The following is an 18888-nucleotide window of genomic DNA, read 5'->3' as shown; positions in this document are numbered from 1 at the left end:
CACTACCACCCCTAGTTTTGTGCTACTATTGTTATTTATTCCTTTTAATTATGCATATGAATGAAATTGAAGCACATTTAACAAATGTGTAACGGCAAATATGACCAAGTTAAGAGAGTGAACAAATTATTAATATAATAATTAACTTTAAAATAAATTAAAGATAAAACATTCAACAAGGTTGTCGAATTTCAATTTGAAATGAGTTGCCCTAGAGAAAATTGTGAAATGGTAAATCTTCTAAAGCTTGACACAATTGTTTAAAAGTATATGTCCAATCTATTTGTTAATCAAAACCTTAATGTGAAACAAATGATATTTACCAATTGATGATATCAAATGGGTTCATGAATTCACAACTAATCACATGTTTATTGGTTTTTATAGGTTCCCTCCATTAAAAGTAAATCTCATTCGAAATGATTCAAACACTAAATATGAACAACTCACACATTTAGTTAACATATGCGAATAAATTTAATTTATATACACACTGCAAAGTTATTTTACAAGTGTATTTAATAATATATTAAGGGGATGAATCAAATTACACTAGTGTAACATTTGAGTAATGTTATATTGCTCAATAATGATTTAACGATTTAAAATTTTACAAAATCTACCGTTGGATTGAAAAATTATATTATATAGATCATCCATGTTAAATTTGACAAAAATTTAAAATTGTTTGATATGTTTTTGAGATTGATCAAGATTAACAGTATTCAATAAAAACGCATAAACCATTAATTTTGTCGAGTCTCAAAAACATATCAAACGATTTTAGATTTTTGTAAAATTTAACATGATGATCTATATGATATAATCTTTCAATCCAACGGTGAATTTTGTTAAATTTCAATACGGTGAATTTTGTTAAATTTCAATTCGTTAAGGCGTTATTGAGCAGTATAACATTACTCAAATGTTACACCAGTATAATTTAATTCATCCCCATATATTAATACGTCATATAATGTATTTTAAAACACATAAAATATCACATTACACATTATTAGATGCATCATGCATCAGTAAAATAATTTTACAAAATAATTTTACAAGGAAAGAATTAAACTCTATATAAAAAAATTCACTAGTGCGAAAAGACTGTATTGTCAAACGGTGTTGTGTATGGTGTACCAAATCCGTCAATCCGACGACTCATAACGGAGTCTGAATATTTTTTTCATTTTAATTTTTCTTCTTCTCTTTTCTTCTCACCGTCGACGACGTTTCTGTTACTCTTCTTCAAACTCACAGATCTACGGCGAAACAACCGCTTTTGATTCATCTTCTTCTGCCGAACCTCTTCGTCGCTGAATTTGGAAGTTGATACACTGGATCGGAGATGCCGGTGGCTGCTTCCGCTGTCTACTTCTTGAATCTCCGTGGAGACGTTCTCATCAATCGTCTCTATCGCGATGATGTTGGGTAATATCTCTACATCTTCTCTTTCTTTCTCAGTAGAGATCTTCAGTGATGAAATGAAATGACCTAATTTCTGAGCTTGAATTCTGGAAAATAATTTGTGTTTATTCGTGTTTTAGGTGTTAGATTGTATTGGTTACTTATAGGGAAACTATTGAGAATGTTTTGATCCAATTGTGTATTTTATCACATCACAGTTTCAATTTTCGAATAATTTTTGTGCTAGATATGCAGAACATTTTAGTGTAATGTAGCTAGGACTAGTGTATAACGAGTTGTTTTTCTTCGGGAAACCCTGGAACTTGTGGATTGAGTTGTTGGAGCTTAATTTATAATCTTATAGGGTGTTTGATTGTATATTTATATTATAATTTGTTGCTTTATAGGGGAAATATGGTCGATGCATTTCGGACGCATATAATGCAAACGAAAGAACTTGGTACCTGTCCTGTGAAGCAGATTGGCGGTTGTTCTTTCTTTTACATGAGAATCAGCAATGTTTACATTGTGATTGTTGTCAGCACCAATGCTAATGTAGCTTGTGCTTTCAAGTTTGTCGTAGAGGTAATTAAACTCTGATTTTCATTGCCATTTAGCAGATGTTTGGCTTTGTCCATTAAGTTATGATTCATTTAGTTTTATTCTATCCATCCTTTGTAATATGTGAGATGATGGTTTCACTGTCTTTGTTGCTTGTGCATACACGGCTTTCTTCTGGCATCTTATTATTGATAATAATTTACATTTGAATTTGATTGTATAAATGATCGTTGTATGTCTTATTTTCTTTGTAGGCTGTTGCACTATTCAAATCATATTTTGGTGGCGCCTTTGACGAGGATGCAATCCGCAACAATTTTGTACTCATTTACGAGCTTCTAGATGGTATGTAATCTGCATGTTGATGAATTAAATTCCTTCGATGTTCAATCTAGTTAATAGTTCTGTTAGCTAGAAGATTATCTTTTAGCTATGTTTTTATATATGCCCAAGTTTCTGGAATTGAAGAGCTATATATGTGAACGTGATGGACCCTTGACCCAGTATAGCAGCTAATGTTAACAGCTAAGTAGTGCACAGTTAAGCCATTGCCATAAGATCTGGAAGGTGCATTCTATATAAGGGATAAAAGGGGATGAGTGTAGGAAAAATAGTGGGAGAGGTGCGGTTATGCAAGTGGCATTTGAGTGGTTTCCGGGGAGTGTAAAATGGCAGACAGTTATGAATAGGAGGTGGGGTATTTTGGAAATATGGTAATTTTCCTTGGGCATGGGTAGTAAGTTAGCATTCAGTAGCTAGTTCTTGTGTTTTTCATTTTTCTTTTCTTTTACTTCCTATTATATTTCTCATTTTTTGCTGCAACAGTTACTATTCTTCACTATTGAGTATCAACCGTTATTCATTTGTCTTAGTAGTAAAATCAAACATTCTCCTTGGGGTGATTTCTTTTCTGGTTTGCATAAAAAAATGGACACCTATATGAAGAGGTGATGCAAGAGCAATATTCTGTGCCTTACTAAATTTATGATTTGAAGTTGCTTGAATTATGAAATACAACACACACGAGTCATGACACCATTTACCGTTTTTAAAATAAATAAATTATGTCACGGTTTAGAACTGGGGCTTTACGTGGGAAAAACATAAAATTCTTCTTATAAACTATTGCGTTTATCTTGTAGCTGATAGAAAGTCTGGGCTAGGAAAGGGTGATATATATAGTTTTTATTGCAACTCTAAATCTTATCAGTAATATATGTTTGACCGAAATGATAGTCATAGCTCATAATTCCATCAGCTCTAGAGAATTTAATGGGAACTACCTTTGTTAAAATAAATGAGGCTTAAATATGTTTTTGGTCCCCTGCAAGCATAACTTTTTCTTTTCAATCCTTGTAAAATAATTTCTTTGCTTTTAGTCCTTGCATATGTACCACTTTTTGTTTACGGTCCTTGTTCGTTTTAGTCCCTGGAATATTTGTTTACGTTGAAATTGATCCACGTAGTATGCAAATAATTTGATTTTAGTCCCTCTAGTATGGGTTACATAAGAACTAAAATGAAGGCTGCACACATATTACAAAGACCAATTTCAACAAGAACACATTTTACATGGACTAAAATAAGACAACAAGGAACAAAAGCAATATATTTTCAAGATTTAAAAACAAACAAAAAATTGTATAGGGCTAAAAGCAAAAAATGGTATATTTGCAGGGATCAACACCATATTTAAGCCAATAGATAATAACCCAGTGAACTGCAATGGAAGTTCCCGGTGTTTCACGGTTGTGTATTTGACACTGGAGCAGTGCTTTTGCTTGATAACTGTATAAGGTGTTTTGCATCGTGCATCTATCTATTTTGCTAACAGGTTCAATAGCTTTGTATAACTATAAAAGACCATGTATTATTCTTGTGACAAAATGTTGATGATTTGAATCATTGGATGAGTTGGTGATAATTATTCACAATTATTTGCAGAAATCATGGACTTTGGTTATCCCCAAAATCTTTCACCGGAGATCTTAAAGCTTTATATCACTCAGGAGGGAGTCCGTTCCCCGTTTTCATCCAAGGTTAGTTTGCATGTGATTTTGTTAATACCTTGAAAGTTGAAATACGGACATGTCACAGATGTGATAGGACACAATCATGTTCATGGCGCATACAGGCGTTTTTTTTTTCTTTCCGAAAAATAAAGACAAATATTTTTTTTAAGGGGAATCTTGGAGAATAAAATATATACTGATTGATATATACCAAATTTGAAATAACATGCTAAAGAAACTTTTTCTCTGCAATTACTTTTTTGGGGGAGGGGAACAGGGCACTGATTGATACCTGTTCGAAATGTGTCTCAAGTTAGTGGTTTTATGCCTGCATGTTGTGTACACCTGCCAATTTTTTCTGTTTTATTGTTTGCATTTCTTAATATGTTTGGTCTGTCGAATATTCCATTAAATCCTTTGTTCCATTTTTTGATGTGTGCAATGGTTGGGTGCAACAGGCATCTGAGAGACCTGTTCCAAATGCGACATTACAAGTTACTGGTGCTGTTGGTTGGCGTAGAGAAGGCCTTGTATACAAAAAGAATGAGGTGAATTTTATACCATCTGACCCCCATTCTTTATGATTATTACCATTCTATTACAAGTTTACAACATTGCATATTACAGGTCTTCCTAGATATTGTGGAGAGTGTGAATCTTCTTATGTCGTCAAAAGGTGAGTTATGATCATGATCTTTGATTATATGTTGCTGTTTGCTAGATTGCCTGCTAATTGTTTTATGGTTTTAGGCGTTGTTCTGCGCTGTGATGTAACGGGGAAGATTCTTATGAAGTGCTTCCTTTCTGGAATGCCTGATTTGAAGTTGGGTTTGAATGACAAGATTGGCCTTGAGAAAGAGTCGCAACTTAAATCACGTCCTACTAAAAGGTAGTTATCATTTGGCCATGATTTCCTCGCATTTTCCCTTTCAATTATATTTTCCTTTGACATTTTTATTTAAAAGTTGTGCTTATATCTATGTTATCATAGAAAATAATATGGTTTCTATTTTTACTTTTTTGTTTTTTCAATTTGGTCCTTTTATCGTGTTGTACTGGGAATATATTAGACCCTCCTGCTTTGTTTTAATTTTCTGATGATATATTTTTTTCATTATCAACAAAATCTGTTTTGCAGTGGCAAAACTATTGAGCTTGATGACGTCACTTTCCATCAATGTGTAAATTTGACGAGGTTCAACTCGGAGAAGACTGTTAGTTTTGTGCCTCCAGATGGTGAATTTGAACTAATGAAGTAAGCTCATGCCTGCTGATTCTTGTTTTGTTAAATTTTATGAATCTGCGCCAAAAATATGACATGCATACTTTACTGAGAAAGGGGGGCCGGTGGGTAGAAGGGTTTGTAATTCAATCTATCTTCCCTTTAAACCATTTGGTAGTAATTATTTCAAAGCCACTCTCTGCGTTTCTGTTGACTTTTGTACTAGGCACTTGATATACAATTTCTTGGTAGATCTTTGTCATGATCAAACTTTGATAGGGAAAATGGATTATTGTATATCTATGTTATGCTTTAAGTGTTCTTTGAAAGAGCTTGTTCCATCTTAGACATCCAACAGGCCACCATAAACAACATTGAGATTAATTGAACTTGGATGAAATTGCTTACAGCTGCTTATTGAGTTATACCCATCCTAAGAGTTTAACTTATATGCTATGCAAAATTATGCCTGCGCTCCTTTAAGGTTGGCCCATTTTTCAGATAGGTCCTACTAAGTGTTTTTCCTCCAAAGTGGTCTTTTATGTTACATTCTGTTTGCCACATTAGCCTTTTTAACAGTTTCCGTTAAAAAAACTGCACGTGTGGCATCTTCTTGGGTTCTTTCTGCATAATCTTCATTAAATAATTTCTTTATCTCTTCTCTTTTCATTTCACCATGTCTTCGTCATCTTCCACTTAAATAATTCTTGATCTTCAGTTCTTCTGATCTACTTTCTGTCAGTGTTTTATAAACCGGATCAGGAACTGGACACATAGACGGCCTGGTCACTCTATCAGACCGCGTATGCATTTGAACGGGTCAAAGTTGAGTTAAACCGGTCATACTCGGGTAAACCTGTAGAAACCCGTGTGGACCTGTTTGGTGAAAATTATCTAGTGTTTTTATTTTTAAAAAATTAATATGATGAAAGGGCCCATGCTGGGGTCGAACTTGCGTTAGGTCTCTGAAAAAATAGAACTTATGCCACTAAGCTAGCTGTCAATTGATATCATATTACTTTTAATATATAATAATATATCCATATGTAAATTTGATTTAATTTCGGAACATTAAATTTTAATTAACACTTGCCTCTTTTTTTATTCATTAAAAAAATAATACTTGCCGTTTCTAATTAATAAATATACATGCCGTTTTTTTAATTGGAAATATGCACGCCTTTTATTTTCTATTTTTTTATTTCACATAATTCCTTTTATTGAATTAATGTGTCATAAATTAAAATATCTATAATATTTATTTTGTTGAAATTTTCCAAGTGTTGTGATTTTTTAAAGACCAAATCAGCCAGTTTAATCTGATTTCATACAAAGTTTTTTTTAGAGATCGGGTTATCTGGTTCAGCCATGCGGTTCAACCAGTGAAACAGTGACCCAATACCCTTACCGGGTTGATTGCCGGTCCGGTTTTTAAAACATTGCTTTCTGTTCATGCTCTTCACGGTTTCCTGGATTTCTAGTTTCATTTATTTAAGAAGTTGGTTATACCTCCTTTTACCATGAAAACTATATCAAACCATTAAAAAGGATTTGGATTTAAGTAGTCTTTCATTAGACTTGATTCATGATCACAGATATTTTGGCATCAATTGATCATACCCAACATCACTGAATGGGAAAATATTTCTGTTGTTATTGTGATGTTGTTACACTCCCTTTGCCATTAGATTATATTCTTTCTTTGATAGTGTATGTAGATTTGAAGTGACAGTCACCGCTGGTTTTTGTATTTCCATGAAATCTACTTTATCTATTTGCATCACTTGATTTTACAAAAATCAGAATATAGGATAAAAAAATGAATTCTTAATGGTGCCAAGTTTTTTGCTAAAACAATTTTATATTATTAGGTATCGTATCACTGAGGGTGTTAATCTTCCCTTCAAAGTATTGCCAACAATCAAGGAACTTGGTCGAACACGGATGGAAGTAAATGTTAAGGTTTGAAAATTTTAATGTTGGAGGTCAAATCTAATGAATGTCAAATATCCTCAATTGGTTCCTTTTATTTAGTACTTGAACATATTGTTTCAGGTAAAGAGTGTCTTTGGTGCAAAGATGTTTGCACTAGGGGTTGTAATCAAAATTCCTGTGCCAAAACAAACAGCAAAAACAAGTTTCACAGTCACATCTGGTCGAGCAAAATATAATGCAGCTATTGATTGTTTGGTTTGGAAGTACGTCTCTCACTTTATTATGATTTTCTATGTGAATTGTGAAATAAGCGTTATTGAAATTGTCTTTCTGACTATGTTTTGGTAAACAACTTAATGAAGCCTTTATTCATAAGTATTTATATTTGTGTATAAGCTTATGAGCTATTATTATAATCAAATAGGTAATGTGGTTAAATTAAATTATTTTCATATAAGCTGTATGCTGTCTGTCTTCATATGCTATCATGAAGAATTTATTGAAATATGCTAAAAACTATTTATGAAATGTTGTCAGCTATTTCATAAGCTCTATCATACATTTATTGTCATAAGATAAGCTGTAAATAAACTCATCCAACATACCCTACTCAAAAGTGGCGTAAGTAAAGTGTAAAGCTGTATGATTTTTATTACCATTTTTTTTTTTTGATAACCTTATATGAAATATGCTATTTACATTGTTATTGTATGTCAGGTTTCCAGTATTTTTTTTCCTTTTGGTTTGGTAACATTTAATATGGTTTTCATTGAGTTTCATTTTTAGTTTAAGAGTCTATGTTTCTGTAATCTTGAAGTTGTATTTTAGTGAGTCACTCGATTGTCTCTCTTTCTCCTTTACCAGTACTCTGGTATTTAGTAGCTTCCTTTTGTATATAGCTGTTCTTCTGACATTCAATATCAATCGTAATTTGCAGGATACGAAAATTTCCTGGGCAAACTGAGCCAACTTTGAGTGCAGAAATTGAACTTATTTCCACAATGACTGAAAAGAAATCATGGACTAGACCACCAATTCAGATGGAGTTTCAGGTTTGTTTTCAGCAACTTCAACAAATCCCATGAAAATAAAATGAAACTTCCTGATTACTTTGGAAGTATTTGTGAAAGCTTATTCATGAAATCTGTCTTATATTTGTTTAATGCAGGTTCCCATGTTCACGGCATCTGGTTTACGTGTCCGTTTCCTTAAGGTATCTGTCGTTTATTAGTATGCTCTTCATTATTTTTTATTTCACATATTTTGATATAACTAAGTTTATTCTAATTTATTCTGAAGGTGTGGGAAAAGAGTGGGTACAACACTGTTGAGTGGGTTCGTTATATTACAAAAGCAGGATCATACGAGATTAGGTGCTAGACACATTGGGATTGTTGGTTTCAAAAGTCAGGGATTCATTGGAGGAGATTGACGCAATCTCAAATAATTAAAGGTGCAGTTCAATCTAGGTATCCCATTATTGCAGGATTTTTTTTAAGGTTGAGGTGTTTCTCATTCATTATATTTTGCGTGTGAAAAAGCAGTTAATATTTTTGTTTTCAAAGCCAGCTTGTTAATGGAAAACTTAAATTAATTATCTCTATCTCTCCTGTACACATTGTATTGTATTTTGATGATAATATTTATTGAGTCTTGCATTCTGTAATTTTTGTGACACATTTGATGTTACTTTGATATATACCGTAATACAGCTCAGACACTCTTGGGTGCATATATCTCTTAACACTCAACAGAAAGATAAAAAAGTTCAAATTATTATAATAACGACAATGCTTAATGAAAAACACACCAAGCAGGATTACCACTGCTATTTAGTATGAATAGAAAAGGATATGAAACACAATTCACTATGAGTTCCATTTTTAAAGAGTGAATGTACAATCAAATGCATGATTCACTACGTGTTCCAGTTTTAATGAATAGGTGTATAGCTAAGTTTCTTTGACAGAAAACATGAAGTGAAATGATAAATTGACCAAGTAAACAACTTGTTTCTTTTCGTTAAAATCTTTTTCCCTACGAAGTTCGGATTCAAGGCTTTGGTTAATATAGAAGAAATTTGAGCCATCTCATCCAAGAACATTTGACTATGATTGTGAATAAAAAGATCTCGTGCTTAACGTTAAATTGCAAAAAACTAGTTCTAGTTTGGGGATAATATCAACACCAACATCTAATCTTTCATAAATGCAGATTTTGTTGCATGGAAGGTAGCTATACTGCCGGTCTGTCTATGCTAATCTTTACTAAATAGAAGTTTTCAATTTCCAAGTTCAATTAAGTATAATTTAGTTGGTAGCTTTAGGTATGTCGAAATGCAGTGACCCGAGTTTGAATTTGGGATTTCACATTAGACCAATAAATAAAATAAAATATAGCTTACCAATCGTCAGTTGGTTCAGTGATGATTGACGCTGAACTTGGTAGGGAGGACCGCAGTTTGATCCTCCACAACTGCGATCGGGAGGGGGCTGAAACCACTTGATACCAGAACTAACCCCCAAACCAGATTAATCTGGTGGTGAAAAACCAAAAAAAATAAAATATACCTTTCCGAAAAAAAATTATAAATACTTGTAAACCATTTACAACAAATCTACTTTGAGAAATGGTTGAAAGTTTATATATTTTCCATGGAGAACATGACTTAAAGATTATCCTCCTTAGTTTCTCTACCATAGCTAACTTGTCATTTTGATTTTTCATTACATTATTTATGGAATACATTTGCAAAAATATAGACATCATTGAGTGAATATAATTATTATCATGATTAAATTCTTCTATTATCCTCCTTTGTTTCTATGATATAAATAAAATTCCCACTTCTTCAAAATCTCTACAAATAGAATCATTTTTCGCTTTATTTTTTATTTTTTTTATGAGTATTGCTATAATTTACGAAAGGATTTTAACAAGAAATACAAGAACATGTTATGGGGGCGTTTGTTTCACTTCTTAAAATAATATTCCCAGATACTGAGGCTGGAAATAAATAAACCCACGTTTGGTGTATTGGAACAAAAAAAAAGCCTTGGAATAAAAAGTACCCAGGAACCTCAAACTACCCACTTTCTCCCCACGTTCTTCTCCAATTTATTCCCATGAGATGAGGGCTGGAAAATTTTGTTCCCAGGAACCATGAACCCATGTTCTACTATGAAAACCCATTTTTACCCTTTGATTTACCCGCTCAATCTTCCCTCCAAAACAATTTCCACGTTGAAACAATTGCTTTATATTCTACTAAATTGTTTGTTCATCACCAACTTGCAATTTTTTCCTGGTTCTGGGTTTCTCCTTGTTGTTCCAGGTAATATTCTTTTAAACTCTTTCAATTTTTCCACTCTCAAATTTGTATGTTGTTGTTTGCTAGTTTTTTTCTCGATAATTTGCTACTTTTTCCACTCTCACGTTGATTTTTTTTTTAATATAAATTAGTGTGAGAGTATGGTGAAAGAAGCAAGGAGTGGAATAAGGGGAATATGGTTTTAGTTGATTATTGATATATTTTTCTTGGAACAGAGATGACTATCATTTGTTTGTTTGAATTTTTTTTATGAGATAAATATACCAATAAATTACACAATTTTAGGCTAGAAAAAAGCAAAAAATCAAACAAACTCGTGGAACACCACCAACCAGGAACAACAACAATAAGTAAACAATAACCATTTTGTTTCTTCCATTTTGTTTCTGTGATTGTTTTTTCGCTATGAATACTCCTGAATTGAGGAAGAAGTTTGTGGTCATGCTGTTACGTAACAATGGTTTTTAGTAGAATTTTGCATATTTACTATTTCGAATGTTTTATTAAGAAAAACACTTATGTAAGATTTTTCTTTGGTGATTTTATTGTTTAGCTGTTTTTATCATTGTTAGGCTTAACTACACATTTGGTCCCTTACGTTTATTTTAGGTTTCAATTTGGTCCCTTACGTTTAAAAAGTATCAATTTGGTCCCTTACGTTTATTTTAGGTTTCAAGTTAGTCCTTTCCGTCAATTTTGTCACATGTGGCAGTCAATTTGCACATGTGGACTGACACGTGGCACTTGGACACACTGACACGTGTACTGTTCAAACGGTGTTAGTGACAAAATTGACGGAAAGGACCAAATTGAAACCTAAAATAAACGTAAGGGACCAAATTGATATTTTTTAAACGTAAGGGACCAAATTGAAACCTAAAATAAACGTAAGGGACCAAATGTGTAGTTAAGCCTCATTGTTAAGTAAAAAACTCATGTACGAATTGTCTTTGAATCTTTTTATTTATTGAAGTGTTACTTTTGCTCTGATTAACACTGGTGTAACTGTTTAGTTGTTTTTCTGCTATGCTTATTTCTAGAACAAGATGAGTTCTTTCCAGGAACGGCAAATTCCGAACCTGAAGCTTTAGAAGATACCTTTAACAGACAACAAGATGGTGGTTCAACTGTTACTGCTAGCGGCGGCGATGTTGATGTTAATCATATGGAACTATCAACATCGTTTTCTGGAACAGAAGGGTTGCACTATTCTTTACTGGAAATCTCATAATTTTAAATGAGATTTGTTGATAATTATAATTATTAATCTTTGCAATTAGTAAACATAAAAAAAAGCTTAACTATACATTTGGTCCCTTACGTTTATTTTAGGTTTCAATTTGGTCCCTTACGTTTAAAAAGTATCAATTTGGTCCCTTACGTTTATTTTAGGTTTCAAGTTGGTCCTTTCCGTCAATTTTGTCACATGTGGCAGTCAATTTGCATACGTGGACTGACACGTGGCACTTGGACACACTGACACGTGTACTATTCAAACGGTGTTAGTGACAAAACTAACGGAAAGGACTAACTTGAAACTTAAAATAAACGTAAGGGACCAAATTGATACTTTTTAAACGTAAGGGACCAAATTGAAACCTAAAATAAACGTAAGGGACCAAATGTGTAGTTAAACCAAAAAAAAAGGTGTTGAGTAAGGTGATGGGTGGAATGAACGAATGAGTACATTAATTCTGATGCACACTTTATAATTATAATAACAATATCAGGAGTTGTGTAAAAAAAATTTTTGGCGCTAGGAGTTGTGTAAATTTTAGACATTGATACAAACAGATTTTGAAAATACGGTGATAATCACGAATAGATTTTGTAGATCCCCAAGGTAATATGGTTGGTTTCATTGTATATACAGCAGGGGTATTTTGATAATTTTAATATTCATTCCCAGGAATATACATCCAAAACCAAACATAGTTTAGTTATTCCTTGAAATTTTTTAACAAAAAATGTCCAGGAATAAAGTTACTAACCAAACACTTTTTTCCCTATTTTCCTGAGAATAAGGTTCCCACTTTCATATTCCAGGGAAAGTTAAACCTGGGAATCAATTGTGTATCCATGAAACAAACGCCATCGAGGATCATTGTGGAAATCATGGGTGGTTAAATGTGTAAGGTCCCTGCACTTACGAGTCATTTGAGTTTTAGTCCCTGTATTTTAAAAATATTTCATTTTGCTATTGTACTTTCATTTTACTTTAAAAATGGTCCCAAGACCTTTTTTGTTGTTGAAATGACACATTTTTGCTGATCTGTCATTGTTGACTGGACTTTAGAGTTGATGACTAATTTAATTTTGCAGTGAATCGATCAAAATACCTTTAAATAAGTAATTTTTTAAAAGTAAAATAAAATTGGCACATCATAAAAAAATGTGTCACTTCAACAAAAAATGGGTTCAAAGACATTTTTAAAGTAAAATGAAAGTGCAGTGGCAAAATGAAAAGATTTTAAAATGCAGGGACTAAAACTCAAATGATCCGTAAGTGTAGGGACCTTTTGCATATTTAAGCCTTTTTAATTTTAAAAACCAACAAAAACATCAAACTTTCAAAATACTGTAATAATAATAATAATAATAATAATAATAATAATAATAATAATAATAATAATAATAATAATAATAATAATAATAATAATAATAATAAAACAATCTTTAAAATAAACTAATACTGTAATAATAAAAAAATAAAAAAATCCAATGTCGACTTTTGTGTCATCAACGCTGCAGATCTGGGGGCATGGACATTCCAGACACTTCAATATAGTCATATATGTAGGCTTATGTAATTTGCCGTTTTATGCTATTAATATGGATGTTGTGAGTTTGTTTGCAGATTCATCCTTTTTGTTTTTAGCAAATTTGTATTTGTATTACATCGATATACTCTATCAGTTTGAATGAATGAATATCTTTATTTTTAGTCAAAAAAAATAAAAAAAATAAAAAAAAATTAAACATGAAAACAGAAGTGAGGAATATACTAAACTATATGCAGCGGAAACGTCGATAGTTAGTAGTAGCAGTGATATGCATTGGTTGGTACATAACATATCATCATATTCATAGTCTCATTTCTTTTACGTCTTTCTCTTCTAAGTCTAGTAATAACAAAAAAAACTGCACATAGATACAACAAACAATCCTTAACCGTCTTATTTCTTCTACGACGTCGTTTCAAAATCGATGGGACTTTTCAGAAAGTTTTTCGGATTCCTAGGGTTTCCTAAAGACGATGACCACGACGATCACAATTCCAAGGATGACTCCGACGATCATCCCGCCGCCGGTCAACCTCGTCCACCTAACTTCCGCGTCAGAGAAGCCGGTATTCCTCGTAAAGGTTTTAGCGTCCCTGTTCAGGTTGTTCAAGATCGTCCTCAACTTGGTCCTGTTCTCGTTCCTTCTACCTCCGGCGACGGTGGTCTTCAGGTCCTTTTTCATCTCCGTTCCATTTCAATATAATCTATAATTGATTTGATTTCATCGATTTTCAATCTAATTGGGGAAACAAAGTAATTATTAATCTATGTTATTTATCAATTGTGATTTGGGGTTTTTCAATCTAATTAATCTGATTAGTTAGATGAAGATCAAATCAAATAACTTACAGTACATTTCCGAGTTCATGTTTTGAATCTGCTGAATTCTTCAAGTTTTAATTCGAATGGTTTTTCAGTAGAGTCTAATAATGGCTTTTATAACGGTTGCTATTGTTAGGAATGTATGTTTGTGAAAGAGATTTTTAGTTCAAGGATTTGAGCCAATAGTTGCTGTGTTGATTGTTGAGTCCTTTATTATGCTTGTAAAGTAAGAATTAGAACTAAAATCATCCTCTGATCAGTGTTGTTAATCTTGGATACTGGATTGTTAAAATTCTGCTAAGCAATAGTGATATAGCGCGGCTATACCTTTTATTTGACAACATTTTGTACTAAATAGCGTATTGTAGAACAATAGCGGTTTGTCTAAATTCCGCTACGCTAGTAGCTGATATTTAACAACACTGTCTCCGATCACATTTTTGAGTGTTAATATTTGATTTTGTGAAGATCAGACAGTCTTTAAATTGTTTCCTCATGAGTTTAGTTCCTACATCTAGAGTTGAAATATGCTTGACTTCTAGTTGTTATGTCATTCACTCCTTTATGTTATCATGTTCATGGTATCGTTGTTGCAGTGTTGTAAATCGCGGATCACAGAAAGTATCGGTTTGTTGAAAGTGCGCTAGGCAACAGTGTTATACTGCCGCTATAGCATTAGCAACTATTTGACAACTTGTTTGTACTAAATAGCATACTGCAGAACAATAGCGGTTTGTTCAAATTCCGCTACGCTATAGCGCTATAGTCGCCATTTAACAACACTCATTGCTGGAAATATTTAATCTAATCATGAAAATAGTAAGTAGTTATTAAGTTTTGAAAGTATGAGGGGTCCAATATGGATAACCATTTTTATTTCTTATTTGGTTGAATGCAAGTAACTGAGCCGTAAGCCTATTTTTTTTGGGGATGTTTTAGTGAGCTTTTTGTCAACACGTCAATGGGATTGACAACATTTTAGCTTTATTTGTAATTTTCTATGGACTTGGAGGATATGTAAGAATATGGCTGATGGCATAATATATAATAAAATATTAAAATCTCGGGCTTGTACACACATATTATACTCACTGGATTTAGTTCATCTTTTTGTAGTATCAAGTTTAATCTGCTATCTGTTTCTCTCACTTATTAGAGCACATGAATGGGATGAAGCTAAAAATTTCCTCAAACCAAAACATGTTAAGAGTTTGAAAAGGTCATTATTTCAAAATTTGAATTGGTAATGGTAAAATTTAAGATGATTTGCTTCTACCATGCTTTGTTTCAAAAAATGGTTTGCTGTTCTTTTCGGTGTCAGTACCTGTTGTCCTTGTTTTGTAATCAGGAATTCTCTTAATAGCTTTTCTAGCATGTATAATGGGGGAGTTGTTTGCTAATGCATCCTAATTAGTGGGAAGCTTTTGGTGTACACTGATGATCATGCCTGTACAAGTTAGGAAAATCAAACAATTTGACATCATGGTATAAAGACTCAATTAAGTGCAGATGATAGAGGGAAGAGGAAACCTGATATGTATGGCATTTTAGTATTCGGTATCTTCTCCAGGTTCAGCATAAGTGTTCATATGCAAATGCCTCTAATTATGAGCTTCAATAATTACAATGTAATTATTAATGAATCTTCAGAAAATAAATAGAAGGAATAACCAAATTGAGTTGCCACTTGCCAGTTAAGCTAATATAATTAAATGTTTTGACCACTCTTTGAAAATTGTTAACCGATAGTGTTTTTATAAATGGAAATTTGAGTAGTATGTTGGGGGGGGGGTGGGGTGGGTACTGAGCTCTTGACCGACCTCCTTATCACTCCTCCACCCAACCACCAAGCCAACCTTATGACTCCTGTTAACCAATAGCGTGACTAATGGTTTGTGTATTGGAAATGCTTTTACTAGGAGTTCTCAAATATCAATTATTCTAAAAATTTTACTGCACTGGTATACTAAAGTTAGGTCATAGTTTGAATTACAGCTAGAGCTGGCAATGGTGAAAAACAATTACATTGAAACCTGAAGCCATACAGTTTTGCGTATTACATTTTTTTTTTTTGTCTCCATTGCTCAGCCTTTTGTGTTTTGCTGTGGAGTGGATGATAACTCTTGATTTTGCAATTGAATACTTCTTTCTGAACTGGCGTATCTGAATATGGTGTATGCATTTTTCCGTTATCTCGATTATGTGAGCTGCATAGTTATAGATAATTTTTCTTTTGTCAAGTAATTTGCTTCTTGCAGGGGACTGATATTTCTTGGTTCTTGTGTTTTACTTCCTCAGGGTCTGGGGTGGTATGCAAAGCATCTTAGGATAGATGAAGATGGAGATGTAGCCAATAAATTCCTTGATGAGGTATCTTCACAGACCCCTGCTGCATTTGCTGCAGATCATCATAAAGCAACAGCAAGGTTTAAACTGAAGCATGACACTAGGCCAGTCAAAGTGAGGCAACAGCTCCTATCATCAGATGGGAAATTTCAGCAGGTTGTGGAACACCAGGGTAAATTGCAGTTGGTATAAGTAATCTTTTAGAAATTGTTCTGACTATTCATTTCTTTAACTTTGATTGTTGTGCATATGGTTGGAACCTGTAGTCGAAATACTAATTTACCACTGAGCTTACTTTCTGGTTCCTTCTTGCTCTTTGTTTAAGTATTTCACTAGCTATGAATATATTGCCCGGGAATTGCTGCATTTGGTGAAAGTATGTTGAAGTTAAATATACACTACAATTTAAGGAAGTCAATCTGACAAATGTGCTAAGGAATCTCATTTCTAAGCTATACTATGGAAACTACGGAACCTGGATTCAATTTTTAAGTCTATTAGTTGATAATTTGTGGGTACATTACATTGAATGATATAAAGGGGTGTATTTGGGTGAGAGCTGAGCACCAAGTCTGATGAGATTTATGATGCTTTGCACTTCTAGTAGTATATGATCTGAGTAGGCATGATGTTTGTCGAACAAACAATATCAACATTGTGTTTAGAAAATTTGGCGTCTTAACGCAAAATCATTAGGTTTTAAAAAGACTTTTTTTTCTCCTATCCGAATAATCCAAAATAAAAATGACGTCTTATTTTTACATCTTCCATGGTTTTAGTTTATACATTTATAAATTCACAACTTCTGTTCCCAATTTTTGAGAATGTCTCAACGTTTTCTTCACCTATTTATTCGAGGTTGAATTTTAATGATATGACAAGTGCGATATATGTGGTGATGAGTTGATGACATAAAAATGACTTGACAAGTAATAATCTATACTGAATTTAGTTGTTTGCACAATAATGATTGAGGGGTATGTTTACATCCTTACAGAGATGGAAACGGGTATAATGTGAGTGTAGTTATAATGTGACTTGATTGTATGGAGGAGAGATATATGAGTTTGAGCGATAAAGAAGTTGTGTTCAATCATCTTCACTAATAAAATAACTTAAATTTGTAATTAAAAAAACTTATATTTGACTTTTTAAATTTTTTTTTTACTCAACCATCATGAATGTGAAGGTGATAACTGGCTTACGAGTAAACTATGTTAGATTTCAGGACACCTGATGAAATTGAAGCCACGTCAAATTTGTTAAATTTAGGGAGTTTCTTTTTTCACCCCACAATTATTTCAAAAGTATATTTCAGACAAGCATAATTTTTTTCTCTTCTGGAAGTATACTTTCAGATACTTTGTGATTTTTTTACTTTCATATACTTTGTGATTTTAGTACATTGAACAAGTAGGGAGGCTTCTTACCATTTATGGATAATTCTTGTCCACACCAAAGTATAAGAAACTTATTGTCAAAAAAGAAAAAGGATTTAAGAAACCAATAAGCTCTTTGAATAGATCCCTGTTGTTAGGGGTTGTTAATGCATGACTATAGTAATAGCAGCTGCATAAACTGAATTAAATTATTTCAACCAACTGTGAACAATACAAGTGTCAATTTGTTTAAGGAGCCAGATGGCTTCAAATGGGGATGCATGAAGTCATGGAGAAGTTGGAAATGCACGAGAGAACTGCTCACTAATATAACAAAATAAAAGAAAAAGAAATAAACCAACTCCCAGCTGTTTGAGAACAACAGTGTACACATATTGAGTCAAAAAAGTAAGGTTAATATCTCAAGTAGACAGTTCACACGGTTGCTTCTCCAAATTATGGACATTATTTGTTATGTTTGTGTCTTTTTGCCCGTGAAGCCAAAGGAGTTAAGACTCAAAAGAGCACAAACATACCGAAAGTCATAGTATATTTATCTGGCAGCTGCACTATTCAATAAAATGTGATTCTGTAAAGTAACTGCCCCAATCAGTTAAAGTTAGGTCAACTCGAGGAAAGTAGTGCAAATTAGTGTTCAGGTCGTGAGGGGAGTCTAAAATATCGGGTGACCATCATATTGAATTAAGAACGGTCATACAAATGAGTTAGACATCATATATTCATTTACCTTTAAAATAGTAACTATATGACTTCTCTTATATATGGACCTTGATTTTTTGCAGTAAAATTATCATATAGTAGTTACATGCGATAATCAATCTCGGTCATTGACTTGATAATTGAGATTGAACAGTTCGAATCACACAATCAGTAAATTAATGTTAAACGAGTTCGACCATTTGATTTGAGATTGGACGGTCGAGATCTTTGCGTGACAACAATTACAGCAGACAAATCCCACTTATATAATGTTTAACACGCACTTTTCAATCTAAGACTCTTACTCATATTTGAAACACCAACAACTAAAATCAATTTGTACATATCCTCATTAGTTACTTACTAG

The 18888-nt window shown here is 32.9% G+C and overlaps 2 protein-coding genes across 2 annotated transcripts; both read left to right on the top strand.

The window, feature by feature from the left end:
* The first annotated feature begins 1042 nt into the window (after positions 1-1042).
* Positions 1043-8806, top strand: LOC123908201 (AP-2 complex subunit mu). The gene is made up of 13 exons (XM_045958759.1): positions 1043-1434; positions 1818-1995; positions 2226-2316; positions 3916-4010; positions 4442-4531; positions 4611-4659; positions 4734-4872; positions 5122-5238; positions 7077-7167; positions 7261-7403; positions 8078-8192; positions 8309-8353; positions 8440-8806. Exons 1-13 carry the CDS (start codon positions 1352-1354, stop codon positions 8518-8520), a joined length of 1317 nt encoding a protein of 438 aa, XP_045814715.1. The 5' UTR covers positions 1043-1351; the 3' UTR covers positions 8521-8806.
* A 4686-nt stretch (positions 8807-13492) lies between these two features.
* LOC123910212 lies at positions 13493-16914 on the top strand. The gene is made up of 2 exons (XM_045961298.1): positions 13493-13924; positions 16375-16914. Exons 1-2 carry the CDS (start codon positions 13679-13681, stop codon positions 16612-16614), a joined length of 486 nt encoding a protein of 161 aa, XP_045817254.1. The 5' UTR covers positions 13493-13678; the 3' UTR covers positions 16615-16914.
* Positions 16915-18888: the final 1974 nt, after the last annotated feature.

Source organism: Trifolium pratense, linkage group LG2, assembly GCF_020283565.1.
Source record: "Trifolium pratense cultivar HEN17-A07 linkage group LG2, ARS_RC_1.1, whole genome shotgun sequence".
Classification (NCBI taxonomy): Eukaryota; Viridiplantae; Streptophyta; class Magnoliopsida; order Fabales; family Fabaceae; genus Trifolium; species Trifolium pratense.
The sequence above is the reverse complement of the archived record's forward strand: the minus strand, read 5'-3'. Positions and strand labels throughout refer to the sequence as shown.